This window comes from Ammospiza caudacuta, chromosome 11 (assembly GCF_027887145.1).
Source record: "Ammospiza caudacuta isolate bAmmCau1 chromosome 11, bAmmCau1.pri, whole genome shotgun sequence".
Classification (NCBI taxonomy): Eukaryota; Metazoa; Chordata; class Aves; order Passeriformes; family Passerellidae; genus Ammospiza; species Ammospiza caudacuta.
In genome coordinates, this window is record NC_080603.1 from 13,627,058 (window position 1) to 13,644,239 (window position 17,182).

At 38.6% G+C, this 17,182-nt stretch overlaps 1 protein-coding gene across 1 annotated transcript in view; it reads right to left on the reverse strand.

The window, feature by feature from the left end:
- Positions 1-17,182, reverse strand: part of SLC9A9 (solute carrier family 9 member A9) — a 174,276-nt gene that overhangs the window by 29,073 nt on the left and 128,021 nt on the right. Inside the window, exons 13-14 of the mRNA XM_058812182.1 lie at positions 14,723-14,771; positions 9,571-9,650 (exon numbers count right to left, since the gene is read on the reverse strand). Coding sequence (XP_058668165.1) covers positions 9,571-9,650; positions 14,723-14,771 — 129 coding nt within the window. The remainder of the gene's footprint in view (positions 1-9,570; positions 9,651-14,722; positions 14,772-17,182) is intronic.

A 17,182-nucleotide genomic window follows, 5' to 3' on the forward strand; every position in this document is an offset into this window, starting at 1 on the left:
GCATTTTCATGGATCATTAGCAAACAGAATTTTCTGCATCACACAAATTGTAAGTCTCCAGTTTAGCTGGGAGGACTAAGCCCTAGTGACCAATCACAATCTTAATTCACTCCTGTTCCATCTGATACTTGCCATGATACAAAACATCAATAGCAATTTAACTGTGTCATAGCAGCCTGTATGGATGTATTTTTTACCACTGAGTTTTAACTAAGTGGGAATAAGCCTCATATGCAGTCATTTGTGCAGCAAGTGTAACCATATTTTATGCATTTGAAACTTTTGGATGCCTGCAATACATGAAAAGCACTCTGTGTTCTTGCATTATTGCGTATTTCATTATAATGTAACTCTGTATTAGATATTCTATTTATGCAGAATCCAAAAATAGTTCATGCTGTGTAGCAATGCAAATTTTGGTGAATAATCCACAAAGAATTTCAAAGCCTTAACCATTTGTGACATGCACTATTCTGTATCTTTGATGAGGACTCAACCTTTGAACAAATTATACTGGCCTTTGTATGAGTAAAAACCATTTCTGTGCTTCCCTGTTAAAGAACAATCTATCACTTCTTAGCTTAATGATATCAGAAATGTTAAGGGTTATTGTTACTGCTGAAAATTCTTAGAACTGGTTTTAGATGTTCTATCAACAGTAGAACAGTAAATCAGGTCTCTGCACCTGAGGGCTGTCCCCCTTCCCACCCGAGAGCTGATCCCCAGAGAAGGGAACAGCACCAGCAAGGCCAAGGCTGTGCAGGACAGTGCAATGGCTGAGGAAAAATCCACTTTGCTCACACTTCACCTCAAGGAACCCAGCTTAAACCAAGGCAGAATGAAGGGAATTTCCCACAGTGTGGGGAAATGATGGATGTGAGTAGGCATGGTTTTTTTCACGTGGAGAATCTAAGGCTGAGGACACTGCAGCCACAGAGGTGCAGTGAAGGGCCTGCAGTGTGCACTGCCAGCTCCCCGGCACTGCAGGGCTGTGCCACCCGTGCTCTGCTGGTGGCGGCATAGCAGCTGAGACCACGGGTCCTTGGTGGAACAAGCATCAAAATGAAACAAGAGGGGAACTTCCTCTTGAACTATTTAAGACATATTTGAAAGCTGGGGCTTTCTACTGTTTAAAATAGATAGCACTGATCAGAAATTTGCCTATTGAGGATATAATAAATAACAATTTACAGAATCAGTTCAGAAAAGCATCAGCTTGCTTTCAGCAAATTGAGTAAAACATTTCTTATAAGCTCCTAATGAACAAATAGCAAAGCACTCCAAGTCCATCAGCACTTGGAATTTTTTAAAATTTGAATGAGATTTTACTGTTCAAAGCAAAACTGTGTTCAGTACATAATTACATGGAAGAGCAAAATAAAAAAATCTGTAGAGCTGCCTGCCTAAATAAGACATCCTTTGCAATATTTTAAAATAAGTATTTAAGAGATTAAAACTGTTTTCTTTGGGAATATTAGCAAAAATTAAAAAATTGAAGAAAATAATCAGATCAAAATACTTATTCCATTCCTTCATGCATTTAAGCATGCATTTCAAGAAGCTTGTATTATAGTGTAAGCTGTAAGACAGCCTTTGTCTTGGGACTTGCACATCCTCTGACAAAAGTTAAAGTGAGCTAGTCAGATGTGAAGGTCTGCTGCAATACCTCATCCAGACTGGTAGTCAGCCCTGTATCAGTTTATTCATTCCTCTGATCTGTCCTTTCCACCTTTCCTTGGCATCCCCTTGAGAAGAGCTGAATTAAGAGCTGGTACTAAGATTGGTTGATTCACAGTCTGTCTGAATGCAGGATGATGTTCATGTTCCAGTGAATCATGTGCCTATTTCAATATCAGAAATAGAAAATGGCTCTTGAGTTTTTCTGCTGCCAGAAATTGCTTCATTTTGAATTGCTGATTGCCTGAGTGTTCTTAAAAATAGAGGCAAAAAAAAAGTTTTTTCCTCTCACATTTGCACATTTGCCTCAGCCTTATTGGTGCTGCTGTGTTAGGGTGTTAAAGTAGTTTAACTAAACTTGAAACTATCATAGCCAACACAAACCAAGGGGACCAGTGGTGCTTTTTCTAGAGCAACCACTTAAAATGGGGAGGATGTGCCAATAATACAGAGCAATCTTCCAAATAAGAATTGTGTGGAAGGTCTTGTTCACACCTACTCAAAGGAACTGGAACATATCATTGACTTAATAAGGAGTTTGCATCCAGATATTAACTTTCTGTAAAAGAGTTCAATTCAACACTATTTTCTGATGGAAGATCATTAATGTGCTCTTTGCCATTCCTGCTTGATAAAATTAATCATCCTGATCCCTTTAGTCTCCCAGCTTTTAACGGAATCCCACTGTAATTTAACATTAATAACAGCCCCTTACTAGGAAGTATTACCAATTTCTTGCCTAGGTGAGGTTATAATTAGCAGTATCTTGCTGTGACAATTGCTGCTGTGAAAGAAGTGCCATTTATAGATGGTATTACAGATGCAGATGTGCTGTGTGCACATCCAGGCATTCCAATACACATGAAATGTCTGGAAACACAACAGTGGAAGACATACATGCAGAAGAACACTTTAAAACACTTTAAATGTACTGCAAAGTAACTTTTTGCATATATAGAGGTGTAAATGAAATAATAGGAGACTTGAAAGAGAATTTTAAGTTATGCTTGATTAAATCTGTGCTATGAGCTTCTGGTACTCTGATATCATACTTGGGTCTCTTGGGTGCTATTAAGTATTGTCAGTCAACAAACTATAATTTCATGCTTGAGTGGACTGATACAAGCCTAGGCTTCTACTTCTTTGTACAGTCAGCCTTCAGTTTGCTGTGATAATAAAGTGAGAAGGGGAGGGAAAGAAAGAATTGTCAGACAGAATGATAACACTTATCAGAAAAATCAGATACTATGATGGTTTAAGCTATAATTTGTTCAGGTCAATAAACTGTGAGTTCATTTACTTCACTAAGCTTTAGATCAACTCCTTCAAGTTCTGTATTTTCATTTGACAGGTACTGTAACAGGCAGCTATGCAGGTAGAAGTAAACTGCAGAACTGGAAGGTGTTTTCTTTTGCTTTGGGGTTGTTTTTGTTTTTTTGCTTGGTTTTTTTGGAGTGGTTTTGTACTGGAAAGACTAAAGTGTATTTCCTCTATGAACAATTTTATTTTTAAATTATAAAACTCTATATGAGATTAGTGTTTGTGATTTCTATCTATTGCAGGTTCTAATAGTTTTAATATATTACATGAAAGAAAGTCATATAATTGCATAAAGAGCCAAGTACTTATATTGGGCCACCTAGAATCTGTGAGAAGTCTCTGTATTCAGCTGAGGTCCTTGTTATCAGAAATTCAGAGAACAGCACACACAAAAGGTATAATATGTCATGTGAGCCAGGATGTTCAATAGAAAAGCTGGTAATTCTAAGCAACTGTCCACAATAAGCTCCAGGTCAGGTTCTGCCTTTGATGCTGTGCAAAACTTTTATAAAAATCAATGAGCATTTGATGCAAAGAAATGAAAACCTGGCCCAGCACCTCTGATAGATGACAACAAGGATTTAGTAACAGTTCCAGGAAAGCATTCCCTGCTCCTCAGACTGCAACAATAATGACATGTTCTCCTGCACTTGTCCCATCCCTGCATTGTTTAACCATTACTTTGAACATTGATTTATTTTTTTAATCCCATAAAGCTTTCCCCATGTGACTATTTCTTCCTTTAAAGGCAAAAGCAATGCATAGTGTTTTGAAGGCTTTAAAGAAATCAAGAAGTTTGATTATAATGGCTTTGTTACCAATGAAGTAACACCTTTGGCAAGAAAAAGTCCTACTCCAGAATGACTTGGTGTTTGTATTGTTTTATGTAACTTTAAGAGTTAAGATTAGACTATGAAAAAGCATCTGATTTTTCTATAGTTTCCCCTTGTCTGTTCCTTTACCCCCTAATTTAATTTTTGCTTTTGTTTTAAACATGTAAACAGGCCTTTCTGCAATGTACTGAATCTTAGTGTCAGGATGAAAGATCTAAATAGTAAAAATTCAAGCTTTACTTCCTTTTGATTATATTTTGTGGAAACAAAATACCTGAAGCTCCCTTATTCCAGGATTGTGATGAGGAGAGGGTGGGCTGAAAGATTTGCATTTTTTGATAAAAACATCAAGACATGATAACGAATAATTATGTGTGTCTCCATGTAATGTAACTGTGAAAAGGATCATGTGTCAAATATTGTAAAAAACCCAAAGATTTTTCATTTAATACTTTGTACTTAATTTTGCATTCATACTTGTTATTTAAGTCATGCTTAGTCATTTTTCACTGTAAAAAAAATATCTGGACATGAATGAGACTTTCAAAGGATTGACATAAGTGAAACATTTTAAATGAAAAGGATTTTACTGGCTTATTCAATGTGGAATTGTTTCAGAATTATTTATCTAGGTTTCTTTCTGTGAATGGAGGACAAATTGAGGTCACTTATTATTCTGGTTAATTATTAGCCATGTTTATTTATTAGGTTAATTTGCAGAGTTTCAACAATTCTGTGTCCTTGAAAGGGTCAGGAAATAGCACCAAATCAGCTATACTGATTATCTGTGCTGCAGAAAGAACAATGAGCTTTTCTAGATCATGTTCTTGAAAATATATTTTGGGAATGAGCTTTGAACCAAGTCCAGGCAATTGTTTCTAATGATAAAATCCCTTCTGGGACCCTCCCAGTGCTGTTTAAGTTTGCACTGTTTGAGGAAGCCTTATGATACAGGCAGCTGCTTTTGCTGAGCTCATGTTCTGAGATCCACTCTAACTCATTTACTGGTTTGTGCTTTCCTCTCAGCTTTTAGGATCTGCTTTTAACAGCTGCAAAGCTGATTCTTGGGCTCTCTTGGCATTTCTATGCTACGCTGGCCACCTTTCCTGCCAGCCCTTCCTGCAGCAGTGCTTCTGTGGTACTGGCTTGGCTTGGGCTGTGTTATCTAATGCTGCTTTGGTTCATGATTGGACTGAATTGTCTCTCAGATAAGATTCTTTTCTGTTTGAAAACTGTGTATCAGAATGAGTTTCTGGGCCAAAACCAGGGCCCTATGTGCAATTTTGTTGTTTTCACTGAAGTGCTAAAAGAAGAATAAACCAAAATATTGATTTATATTGATAAACTTTTAGCTCTCCAGCAGGTAAAAGAAAACAGCATGCATGTGCATGCTTTCAGGCTCTTCCTTGCTTTTTTCTTCCGAAGATGTCTGTCTCTGATAGGAGAGTGACAAGCCAGCCCAGAAGGAAAATTCAGCTGAAAGGACCACAAAATGCTGAGTTTGTCTTTGATTGTCAGTTCACCCCAGAATGCACTTTTGCTTCTAGTAGGTTTTCCATTTTCTCCCAGGCACAGAATAGTACTTATCTTGCTCAATAGTCAGCCATTATGTCTGTTTTATCCACGTACAAAGCACAGGAGAAATAAAATGATAGGTGCCCTGATAAGGAGGATAGACTTTTGAAGTCTACGAAGAATGCAATTCTTTTTGGCTGATGGATTTCAGGCAAGTGCAAAGGACATAAACAGCTATTTTTTTTTTCTTTTAACCAAACTTAAAGGCATGAATTTCAATGGTGGACAACTGCAGTTTAAGCAGAAACACTTTAAGGAGTTACTTTATGGAGAATTGTCTCACTCTGCCCCAGACACCTGCTTCTATTCAGTGTAACTTATTTTTAGTTCCTCACATTGAAAATAAATCTGTATAGAAGGAGAAAGCTCTCCTCCCTCTGCTTTCCAGGGATCAGTGTGTGAACCACTCAAAAAGCAGAGTTTTGTGCAAAGTTAGACAGCTGCATTGTTCTTTGGGGGCTTGGAGCAGTACCGGGGTGCAGTAGGTCTGTCATTGCAAAGCTCCTGTCCAGCCAGCTGACAGCAACCACAATCCCTGTCCTGCCTCCCCCTCACTCATGCCAAGGACAGGCAGCCCTGGTGCTCTGCTCGTGTTACTCTTGGAGGGCCACACCTTGTGCAGTGCCATCCTCATCCCTTTGCCACAAAAACAGGATTACACTTTTCTGCCAGTGGGACTAAAACTTCTCTTGTAATTTAACACAAAGTATTTAAAGAAACTTACTGTGCATTTGATGCCCTTGTCTCCCTTCCCTTCTTGCTTTTTTTCTGTTTCATCTTGCTCTGCCCATACACACACAGGCTCTTGCCCTTGCAGGAAGAAATTCCCACCTACTCATTCATTTGTTAGCTAAACTTGCCTACATCTGCTTTGAAAAAAAACCAACATTTTAAAGATGTATATAAAATGCTGGATTGTAAATCTATGGTGTCTCTTTCTCCTGATAAATTCTTGAAGCCTTTTTGATGGCCTTGCTTTCCCACTAGCCTTCAGTAGGATATTATGGCTTCAAATGGTGTAACGCACTGTAGGCTGTAAAAACAAAACTTGACTCACTGGAAGTGACCCCCTGCCAGATGCAACTATTTTATTTTGCGTTTTTCTTGTTTAAATTATTAAGATGGAAATCCAAGAGGATAACTCTACCTACTAAAATTGATCTATTCTTCATTTTTGTTAATTCAATGTTATGATTTCTTAGCCTAGATTTTAGAGAAAAATTATTTTTCCAAGGTGTCAATACCTGATTCAAAGAAACTTTTGCTGAAAGAATACAATCTTCATTGAACCCATTTGGCTCTAGATCAGGCTCCTGATGTTTCTTTCAGAATAAAAATAAAATGTGCGTCTCAAACAGAATTGCAGGGATTTTTTGCATAGTTCTACCCCAGCATGGCATTTTGCTATCGCCTAAGATCACTGAACTAATTGGGAATCATTCATAAAGACAGCAAAGAACAGCAAAACTTTTTGATTTCCTTAGTGATATTTCCTCCTTCTTGCTTTCCTCCTGTGAAATAAATATAGGCATGAGAGATGTCATTGCCAGAAGAGTGGGTAGATTTGTGTTAATGCCTAAGAGCAAATGTCAAACTATAGAAATGTCACAGTCTTGTGTGCTTTTGAAGTATATGAACAGATATGTAGGCACAGAGTTTGTGGTGATTGGGATGGGCTGAGCCTGATCCCCAGTTGGTTTCAGCTGTGAGCAGCAGGTGAGCAGCACTGAAGGTAACGAGCCATGGAGTGCCCAGGGGCACTGAGCAACCACCCAAGGGAGCAGAGGGCACACAGGTGCAGGGCATCAACAGGAGGGGGTAAAAGGCTGGGCTAAAGCACAAGCAGGGCAGTTGCTTGCAGCCTTCTGAGGTGATGTGGTGTTACTCTGTGTGGGCAGACACCTGAAGCCTTCTGATGAGGTAAGGTGTTACTGTGTATGGAGAATGCTTAAAGCCTTCTGGAATTGTATGATAATACTCTGTGTATCCTGGCTGTCTCAGCTGTGACACAGTTTATTAGTTTGCTGTATAATTTCTTTGAAAACTTTGTCATAATCCTCTCTGCAGTCTTGTACTGGGCACAAATACTATGCTACGTGGCAATTTCTTCTAAATCTAGCAACACGGCTTTGTAATATTAGGCAAGGCAAAAGAAAGTTTGGGTGAATAATTTTTCTTTCCTTGAAAAGAATGTCTTTCAGAAGTATTCTTACCAAAGAAAAGCTTAGAGCTGTGAGTCACAGCATTAGTGGGTTGAACTATGATTCCATGCAGGAATATGGGCACACACTTTCAGATATATTATTTGTAATAAATATATATTTTAGGGTAATGGCACAGCTATAATCTCGGAACATCTGAATTCTAAAGAAAGATTACAGCTTGACTGGTAGTGAGACTGACATGAATAAATGTGTTCTTTAAAAAATTATATTTTTTAAAATCACTTAAAATATTTTCTTGAAACGCAAAGGACATAGAAACTAGAATTTATAGAATAAAGCATCAGGCACCCATATTCAAGATCTCTAGCATACAGATCATCTCTGAGAAGTGGTGCTTCTGGTGCCTTCTACAGACTTTTCATTTTGCATGTACTGCTGTCTGACTTTTTCACATTGATTTCTCTTTCCCTCTTCTGCCTCTGTCCCTTGTTTTCTATCTCTGCCCTTGTTCTCTTTCATGTCTTTAATTCATGCTTCTGTCCTGCTCCTGCCTTCCACATTTTTTGCTTGCTCTTTTTTGTTTTTTATCTTCAGAGGAAAAATTCCCCCTTCCCCTCACCCTGTTGATCTGTTCCTTCTGACTTATAGTTTCTAGGATATACCACCACCACAGGCTATTTCTTCTGAAAAAGGGGTGGTTAAAGCCAGTTGTGTTGGTACTCAACATTAACATTTAAACATATTTTCTCACTTCATATAACATTTACCTACTATTTCTATGTATTCTTGGAGAATTATCCAAGGGAAAAATTTTAATGCCAAGTGCTTTTTGGCCTTTAAAACTGCTCGAGTAGATGAATTAAGGAAAAAACATCCATTTCTAACCAAAAAGTTGTTTTTCCATCAAAAGTCTCTTTGAAGGATAACTTCAGTTGAACTCTCCAAGGAAGCTGCATTCCCAAAGAATTACACTTTATCAGCTGAAATGTTTCATTCTGGTTTGCTGCAGCTGGTATCAGGAAGAACACACATGCAGCCTGAGCATTAATTTCTGCTCAGTGGTGCAGGGTGACTGACCAATAGATGTGCTGCTGGATAATGGGGACAGCATTGGCAGGGCTTTGCCTGCTCAGCTCCTGAGCCAGGATGCACAGAAATCACCAGGTGGGCTTCTCCTGTATTCACTGTGTGCCTGCTAAAGGCTTGGGGGATTGTTGCTGTGGGATCTCACTGGCAGCTCTGCAAAGCCTGTGCAGAGTCAGTTTCAAATGACAACAAATCAGAATGGTTGTGTTTACAGGTTTTGCACAGGCATTAGTGTCAGACTGTATGTTCTGCCTTGGCTTAGGGCGGATGTTCTTTTATCACTTAAACTATTTTCCTGAAATGCAAAGACATGGAAACCAGACTTCCTGGAGTAAAGCAGCAGACACCCATACTCAGGGTCTGTACTGCACATGCCTCAGAAGGAATGTGAATAAAAGCACAAAGGCTTAGGAATCCAGGGATTAGGAAGCGTGAGCTTCAGAATGTCCTGGGAGCTTTCATAGTGGATGCCTCTTTGTCTGTTTTCTTAGAAGTGTGGGTAAACCAGTGTTGTCTTATTTTCTCTTTAGGTAGCTACCTTTCTCAGTATATGGTCAGGCAGCAGGCATTTGGCTGCTTCTGGCTCCAACCTCCTGGTTCCCCAAACACAGGATCTACAACCTATCTAAATAACGATAGGATTGGTTTTATACAGCAATTTAAGAAGATTGATTAATTTAAATGTATTGTCTATATGCTGCTGTAGCTCAGACCTCCTTACCTCCTTGTAGCCTCAGTCATGGCTGGACCTTCTGCTACCTTGGATTTACAAGATTTCTTCTCCTTAGTAACACATTAAAATAGATTACACTTTTGTTTTGGTTTTTAAAAGTAGAATAATTTTTGGTTCTTAAACATTTTGAAGGTGAATTGTAGTGCAGCTCTCATTCATGGTTTATAACAGAAAAGGATACTTGTGGTCAAAGCCATACCATATTCTGAACAGCCATGCACTCTCAGCTTTGGTTGTATTTTTATCCAAGTTAGGTGCACTCTGCAAAATAAACAAATGAATGAAGTGAGAAGCATTTTTATAAAATAAGTAAAACATGGAGTTCTGATATTAAGAATACATGTCAGACCAAATTACAATTAAATGTACTTTTTTAATTTAAAAAAAGCTTTTTTTTTGTTGCACAAATGTCATCCCTGTGAATCAGCTCAGGAGAAAATTGGCTCATACAGCACATTTCTCATTTCTGCACTCATTGCAAGAATGTAGCATTTATTCTTATGAATGATTCCAATTTTTTAAGCAGTTGAGAAGTGCTATACTCTGAGATCAGTAAAATGATATTTTGATTTAATTGCCGTTGTGGGATTACTTCAGTTTACTCCTACAAGATCAGAGGCTGTTTGTGTATGTCTAACAAAATGCTTTTCCCAAAGGGACTGAGATGTTGTAATAACTAGAAAAGTCCTTTCTACTTCCTTCCAAGGGGAGGGGGACATGAGTTGAGTTGAAAAGGCTCAAAATACCCTTTCCATACTGCAAGGGTATTAATTCTGTAACATGCTGCACAGGTAGAGAGGTGGACTATCCTTTTCCTCAGGGTCCTAATTCGGAATAATAAATTAGGAACAGTTATCTGTACAAAGACAGGCAGTTTGGTCATACTCTAGGTATCACATCAGTACTAGTGGAAGAATTGCTATCAGGATGAAATTAGGAATAGGGTGGCCAGTTCTCTAATAATATTAAACTGTCTTGGTTTTGTTTTGTGGCAAGTTAGGTTAGTTTAAATGAGAATATTTTTCTTTATGCACTTTTAAACCAATTGATCTGTTAATTTTCATGTTTTAATCTAATAATATATTAAAATAGAATACTTTATAATAGATTAATATACATGTAAATTGGTGATGATAATGTCAATGGTCTGACCCTAAAAAGTGTAAGGTCTAGTTCCCAGGCAACCTGTTCATGGGAACTTTGGAACAATGGGAGCATTGATGTAATTGAGTTTTGAATAAGGTTAGACAGAATCCATGCTGTAACTGTTATGATTTTGGTAATGTGGTCACACTGAACATGCAAATGCACCAAATAGAACAACTATTATTCTTGGGATCTGTTTCCTGGTTAACTGATTTGAGTATTTTAGCAACCCCTCCCAGTAACTGGGGGAAGCTGTGGGGGGGAGAGGGAAGATGATGATACTCATCCCTAACCAAGCAGCAGAACACTCTTCCAAGCTCTAAACATCTTCAAGTGCATTTTGGCAAGGTAAAGATTGGGTTGAAACATTTAAGCAGGAATTGATTGTAAGCAAAATCTGTGTTGGGTCAGAAGAACAAGAACACTGAATAAAGGAGAGGGAAGGACTTGAGCTCACAGGGGTAGAGATGAGGAAGAGAAGGATAGGCATGGAAATAAACATATTGTCCTCATTTGTGGGGCAGAGGACAGCTTGTTAAAAGCACAGTGAGCTCTGTAAATGGCTTGGTGTCCTTTGTTTGCATTGTCATGTTGTTGTTGGTTAATTCCTCTTTCCAAACTCATTGTACCTCTAGCTTCCTCTTAAGGAAGAAGGTTTCCTCATTGAGGAAAATGAATTGTTGAAAGCAGTGGACAGAGATCTACACAAGAGTATAATCCCCCAGGGGCTTTCTGGTCCTGACCTGGGCCTTCTTTTATTTCTAGTTTGACATGTGGCACCTTCCTCCTTTTGTCTATGAAATCTGTGTTGTGTTATCAGCTCTTGCAGCACTGGGGATCTGGGTGGTTATCTGGAGTGCAGCTCCTGCAGAAACAGCGCAAGGGAGGACAGGAGATGTTGGTGTGAATGTTTCAGGGCTCTTGCAGATCCTTGGATCCTATTTTGGGTCTTAAGATTTTAAAGAGTAACTTTTCACTTTCCCTACAGTTCAGAGAGGTAAAAGTAGTTCTCTCTGGGAAGGGAAAATGCCGAAGTTTTTCACATCTCTTCTTCCATATGGGAATTGCCCATATGGAGATTACTCTCATTAGTCCTTGCAATAAATTCACCAACCAGCTGGCAGATGAAACTGATGAGAACAGTGTAACTAAATTCCTTATTATACTTACAAAGATGTAGGGACAGTTAAATAAACTGTGCAGATTAGTTTGACAGAGATGATATTGATAAGCATTTTGCACGCTATTTAGTTTTTTCCTGAGATCAATAGCCTATCTACGACGTTTTTTCCGAAGTGCTTGTAGAAAATAATTTCTTACCCTCTCTCAACTGAAGTTAACATAGCAGAATTTGAGATACATAAGCCATCTGAATGAAATATCCTATTGACTATGTTTTTTAATAGGAATTTAGGTAAATAGCTCACTTCCACAAAGCTTTTGCCTTTTTAAAACAGACTCGCTTTATAACTATGCTTTAGTGATTGTGTCCCTGCATTGTGCTTTTCAGAGTTAGCTTTTGGTATTTGTACACTGAATGTACATGATATGCAGCAAAGTGGTTTGTTTTACATACTGTTTTCTATACAATAATATATATTATTTTAGTATGTATTCTGTAGTTTCTTCAGAACTAATTTATGACAGTCCATCAATAAGCAAATGTCTATGAATATGAGGCTACTTCCTTTTGTTAATGCTCATGCTGTGATAATGATTTAATGATAAATTTAAGGGTGGCAAGACAGAATTGAAACTGAGATATGCTTCTGATGGATGATGATATGGTGTAGTACAGATGTTAATTATACATGAAAAGGGTCTGCACCTTTTCTAGGCAAGGAGCTCTGGGTTCCAGGTCTTACAGTTTGAACTGGAATTTGCTGCCAGCTGACTGCCAAAATTATTGGTTCAGGTATCCCAAAAGAGAACATAATCAGAAGTGTAGAAATAACTGTGTACATAGATTTATTCAAGAAATCAGATATCTTCACAGAAAATTGAATTTTTGGGAGGCAAAGGAAGGAAAGAAGGGAGAAAAAGATGATGAGGTAAGGAAGGAAAAGGGTTTTGCACTCATATAGCTGGTGTTGCATCTGACATAGTACCCGTGAGGTGGAAGGTCTTTAAGGCTTCTTCTGCCCCTAAAAAAAAAATCTAGGTATGGTTACAGACATGGATTGAGAGGCTCCCACAAGGTACCCATGTCCTGGTAGTTACAGTGGTCACAGAGGAGCTAAATTCAAATCTTGGTAACAGACCTTGCAGCTTTCCCATTCTGGCTGAGTACTCTGACTGAGCAGAGAGAGGCCTAGAGGTTTCTTTTCCATTAATTTTTGCTCTCCTTTAAACATCTTGTTCTTGAAGATATTTTGTTCTTATTTCTGATACAATCTCCCCTGAGGCTTCAATTAACAGTACTGAGAGTGGGCATGTGGTTTAAACTTCATCTGGGCAAGAGCTTTAACTGGCAGTGGGAGGTACTGGCACCTGACCCAATATTTGTGCAGGGATGGATGTGCAGGAAAATCGACTGCTTCCACTGTGAAAACTCAATAACATAGGAAGAAAATAAGTTATGAAAGGTAAACTAAGTAAAAAAATCATTTTGGAAATAAAGTGAAAGCAAAGAGAAACACAGGGGAAGAAGAGAAAATTAGAAGAAACAACCTGACTTGAATAACTATGATAGGTGCTGAGCTGAAACAGTGAGGACTACAGAGAATGCAGCAAAGGTCTGAATTACTCAAATGTTGAGATGTCAAATATAAAAAAAATTCAGACAAATGAAAATAAAATACTATGGGAGGAGGGAAGAATAATCAGAACAGCAAAACTTTTTTCTGAGGTATAATATACTACTATAAGGAATGCTGAACTGGACATGATAGGGCATGAAAAGTGTTATATTTATTTACACCTTCTGTGTTGTATTGCTCAGTTTTGTCAGAAGGGATAGGTGTTAATTCACAGAGCACAGTTGGGATACTGGATGTGTTACTGTTGTAAATAAACATTATTATTTTAATTTTCAGTAAAAAAATGTGAAAATTAGATGCCTAGCAGCTTCTGAAGAAATCAGGTTTTTGCAAAACATGCATTCACTCAATTTTATGCTGCATTCCCTGATCTTTGATAATTCATGAGTGCTGAAAAGGTGAAAATTTCTGCAATTCTATGTCTCTGTACTCCAGTCAAGAATAGACTATGGTTCTGTGTTCTGCTCTTGTTCAGAATTTGGGCAGAGGCATTGCTGGAATTCCTACTTAGGAAAGTGAATTTAGCACGAGGCCCCTCAGACTCAGAACAAAACGGTGCCTTGCTATGGTGCAGTGAAGGGTTATGCTAAACCTTATCATTAGTGACTGGGTTGTAGAATGAAAGATGTGGTCAGTGTAAACAATGTTGTTTTCCTTCTCTTAAAAGAAACATTAGGGTAATTAGGCACCTGAGTTCTACTTGTTACAATGAAAATTGACATTCACCTTCTGTGCCTTCAGAAATGTGCAAATGTGTAAATGTTAGGAATACTCAGCACATTGGAGATATTAAAGTTTTGCCTAATGGTATTGCTAATGTATTTTGAAATGAAAAAAAGTATCTTATATCTTCCTCAGCTTATTTTCTACATTTTTGTTCTTGTTGGATGATTTCAATTTCAGTTCCAGTTGTGTTGTCTGAAAGGGTGCATGGGATAGTATGACCAGCATCAGGCACTTGTTGGCTTTTTGCTTTGTCACCTTGTCAGCTGTAGTGAGGCTTCTCTTCAGTCCCGCTGCTGTTGCACTCACTGTGCTGAGCCACAGGTCCTGTCTCTGTGCATTGACTGAACAGATTCCTCCTGCTGCTGCAGGCAGTGCTGCACTTGAAACTGCACCACATATATAATATTGATATATATATATATATGACAAAAAATGGAAGGGCACAGATGAACAGCTGCAGCCTGTTCAGGAGCCCCCTTCAGAGGCTTCAAGTTCACAATGTACTCAGGCTTCCATGTGAAAAATAATTGAAAAATATTTTCATACACCTGACCTACTAGAGTTGAGAATTAAAAATTCTGCTTTTTAATTCTGAGGGATTAAAGGTTGTTCTGAGATGTCTCATTTCCACAGATGCAGGCATGATCTGCCAAACACTGAACATTTTTAAATGCAGCATGTATGTCCAAAAGCCTGACATACCTGGCTCGCAGCTCTAGCTTTCAGATCTTCATCTGGATCTACGCCAACTCTGTAAAAAAAACCCCAAAAAAACCAAACTTGAGGACATATGGTAATGATCTGGTGTATATTAGACAGCTTTGAGTGTAAAAATGCTTCTTGTGTCACTCATTTCCTACTAGGTGAGAAATGAGGAGAAGAGCTGGGAAAACATCAGGATCACTTTTTAAATTAAGGAAGTTCTGAAGTTTTTAGAGAACTTAAGTTTCCATGTAGCTGCCACTCCTAACACCTGAGACTAGATCTTTCTCCTGGCTCTGATCCATCTCTGGGGAGAGGCCATCAAGCTGTTACCCTGTGCTAGGAAATGCTTAATTGCTGTCAGAGGAGCAGGGCTGAGCAACTGCAGTGGGAAGTGGGGGCTGGGATTGCAGAACTCCAGTCTGTCTTGCCTGTGCTGCATTATGGATCTCTTGAGGCACTTGGAAAAGGCTTTACTTGGCACACCAGGTACAGGGAAGCAACCCAGAAGGGAGGGGAGATTGCAGGGAATGATGCACAACATGGTGATAACCTGGGTGGCACTTTCCCATCCCATATGGATGGGAAAAAAACAAAATTGGCTCTTTAAAGGGATGTGGTTTAAAGGAAAAATTGACATTTTGATTATGGCTGATACTCAGAGCTGAGGAGAAATGCAATTGAAAAATGTTTTAAGTTGAACAACAGAGGCTTGTGCTGATGAAAGACACAAGAAAGCATGGAAAGCAATGAGTGATGATAAATAATGCACCTTATTATCACCCAAATCTGAAGTCTACAGCTAAGGTGACCAACAACCCCCTTATGTGGGAGCATGCACCTTGCAAGCTCCCACATAAGTAGTAGGTCCAACCAGAATTTTCTGATGCAAAGAAAATGTAGTCTTTCACTGGATATTAATTTAAGGCCACTATACTGGTTTTCTGATAGTCCTAATTTTTGAGTATAGATTTGCTTTTGGTAATAACACATCACATTATATTTTAAAATAATATTTATTATTAACAATTGCATACCTCAACATTCTTTCCTGTGAATGTTATGCATACACTCTTATTGGACTGGAGACAATGACAGGAACTATATGCAAAGTAGATGCTTTTTATATGTAAATACTGAATGGACAAAAAAAAAGACATTTCTTTCTATCATAGCTCTAGAGCTTCAACAAACCTGAGTCCTTCAGGCATAAATATTTCCATCTTTTTATTAAAAATAACCATCCTGGAGGTGACTCAACAAAGAGACAGAATGAATAGCAGATTCTCATTCTTTTATTTTCTTTTGTTTTTGTCCTCTTGGCCCTTAAATTGCAAGGAAAAGCTTCTGATGACACTAACCCTATTCATTAGTTTGGAATAAAGCAAGTAAGGTATTTCCATTTCATTAAAATGGAAACATTTACATATGAAAAGGAAAAGAATCATTACCCAGAGGTTTAAGCATCTATCTGGCAGTGGGTTTGCCATTGCCATGTGCAGAACAGAAGTGTCCAGGGCCTTATCTGTGCTCAGCCCAGTAAAACAGAGCAGTGTGAGAGCCCTGCCCTGCCCAGGCTGCAGGGTAAGGACAGTGCCTGCAGTGAAAGCTGCAGCAGTGGTGCAAATGTGGGTGCTGTGGTCCCAAACTCATAGTCCAGGTCAGAACCAGAAAGCCAATCTGTTTCCTGAGCACAGGCACTGTTTATTAGACTGTGCTGATTCATTAGATGTGTGCACCAGCACCAGGCCAAGATAAACGCACCAGCAGCACATCAGCTGGAGACTGCAGAGCTCTGGAAGTAAAAAAATCCAACATATTTACATGTGATTGTGCTGCAGCCCTGCCTTTCAGCTGCACCTGACTTCCCAACGCTCCTCTTAATAAGCTTAACTTGATCTCAAAAAAGGTCACTTCTGGGACAGAGGTAATTTAGCCTTCATGCAGCTCTCACCTCACTGGAGCTGAGAAACCTCCACTCCTGGCTGTGTGTGTGTGTTGGAGTTGTGATGTGTTATTAGAGACTGAGCTAAGACAACAGAAAACATTTCACCCAGGACTCGAAAGACTGTAATAGCAAATGGAAAAAGGGAGAAGCCGTGGGGATGGTAGGAGCAGAGTTTCTGGCTGTGATAGTGATTCAGTAGCAGGCTATAACTAATAGCTAATTCCACTGACAGCAGGAATTAACTGGTATTGTAAATCCTAATTTTTCTTCCTGAGTTCTGCAGAATCTGTGGTGTGCTGAAGCTTCTCTGCATCTATAATTTCTCATCCTTATAGCTACAGTGACAGCTAGACATTTTGCTTTATTTATTTTGCAGACAACAGATTATTATAATACAGCACAAATGAAGATTCTCACATATCATCCTAACAGGAGTATTACATTTAAGGCTGGAAAAAAACCAACCATAAATATGGAGTTCAACCTTAGGTTGTTAATATATGAAAATGAAA